This window comes from Sinocyclocheilus rhinocerous, unplaced genomic scaffold (assembly GCF_001515625.1).
Source record: "Sinocyclocheilus rhinocerous isolate Xijiao unplaced genomic scaffold, SAMN03320098_v1.1 scaffold712, whole genome shotgun sequence".
NCBI classification, from domain to species: domain Eukaryota; kingdom Metazoa; phylum Chordata; class Actinopteri; order Cypriniformes; family Cyprinidae; genus Sinocyclocheilus; species Sinocyclocheilus rhinocerous.
In genome coordinates, this window is record NW_015642789.1 from 713,836 (window position 1) to 714,636 (window position 801).

The 801-nt window shown below is 38.1% G+C and overlaps 1 protein-coding gene across 2 annotated transcripts in view; it reads right to left on the bottom strand.

Moving 5' to 3' along the window:
• Nucleotides 1–452: 452 nt before the first annotated feature.
• The window catches only part of LOC107756397 (mitochondrial fission regulator 2), an 8,379-nt gene continuing 8,030 nt past the window's right edge, over nucleotides 453–801 (bottom strand). For both annotated transcript variants that reach the window (XM_016573479.1, XM_016573480.1), the window contains exon 8: nucleotides 453–558. In XM_016573479.1, the coding sequence (XP_016428965.1) occupies nucleotides 514–558 (45 nt within the window). In that variant the 3' untranslated portion in view covers nucleotides 453–513. The remainder of the gene's footprint in view (nucleotides 559–801) is intronic.

Genomic DNA, 801 nt, shown 5'->3' on the forward strand with positions numbered 1-801 from the left:
TGCTTCTATAGCTGAAACTTGGCAGCCACAAACATGCCATGAAAGCAGAGAACATCATCCATATTCTTTTTTATACTTTTTTCACTGTAATAAAACACGCGCCAGGAGAGCCAGCTGACAACGTTGATTGTCCTCTATTTGTTTTTCTTCTCTAGTCACGTTTGATCTCGCGAGTGTCCGTGAGATCACGTGTCACTGTGAAATCGTTCCTACAATCAACAAGTGTGTGGTCTCGTGGTCTGGTCGAATCATCAAGTGTGTGTGTGTTCAGAGGATTATAATACGGTGGCCGAGAAGTGCAAAGCAAATCACAATTCTGAAAACAAAATAACAAATTACAAATGCAAATGCAAGTCTAAAAAACAAAATAACAATTCAGAAAGCACAACAACAATTCAGAAAACATTATAACAAGTCAGAAAACACAACAGTGCAACCAACACTGAAAAGAAATCTGTCCGTCACGTCAGTCAGTGACACAACTTTGTCCCTGGAAGACTTTAAGGTTGAGGGTCAAAGGTGAATGCGTCCCTGGCTGCGTCTGGAGTGAGGGAGAATCTGTAAACCAATACAACACTAAAGTCACAACAGCACACAAAGCATTCTCATTAAACTGCATTCTCAACTAAACTTTATAGCAAAACGTCAAGGCTTCTATCCAAGTACTGTCTAGTAGTGCTAGAAAACAAACACAGGTGTAGTAAAGTTTTGGAAAGTGGGGAAAAAAATCTCAGAGGAAGAAGACCACAAGTATTTCATACTTCATATATATATATATATATATATATATATATAAAATCT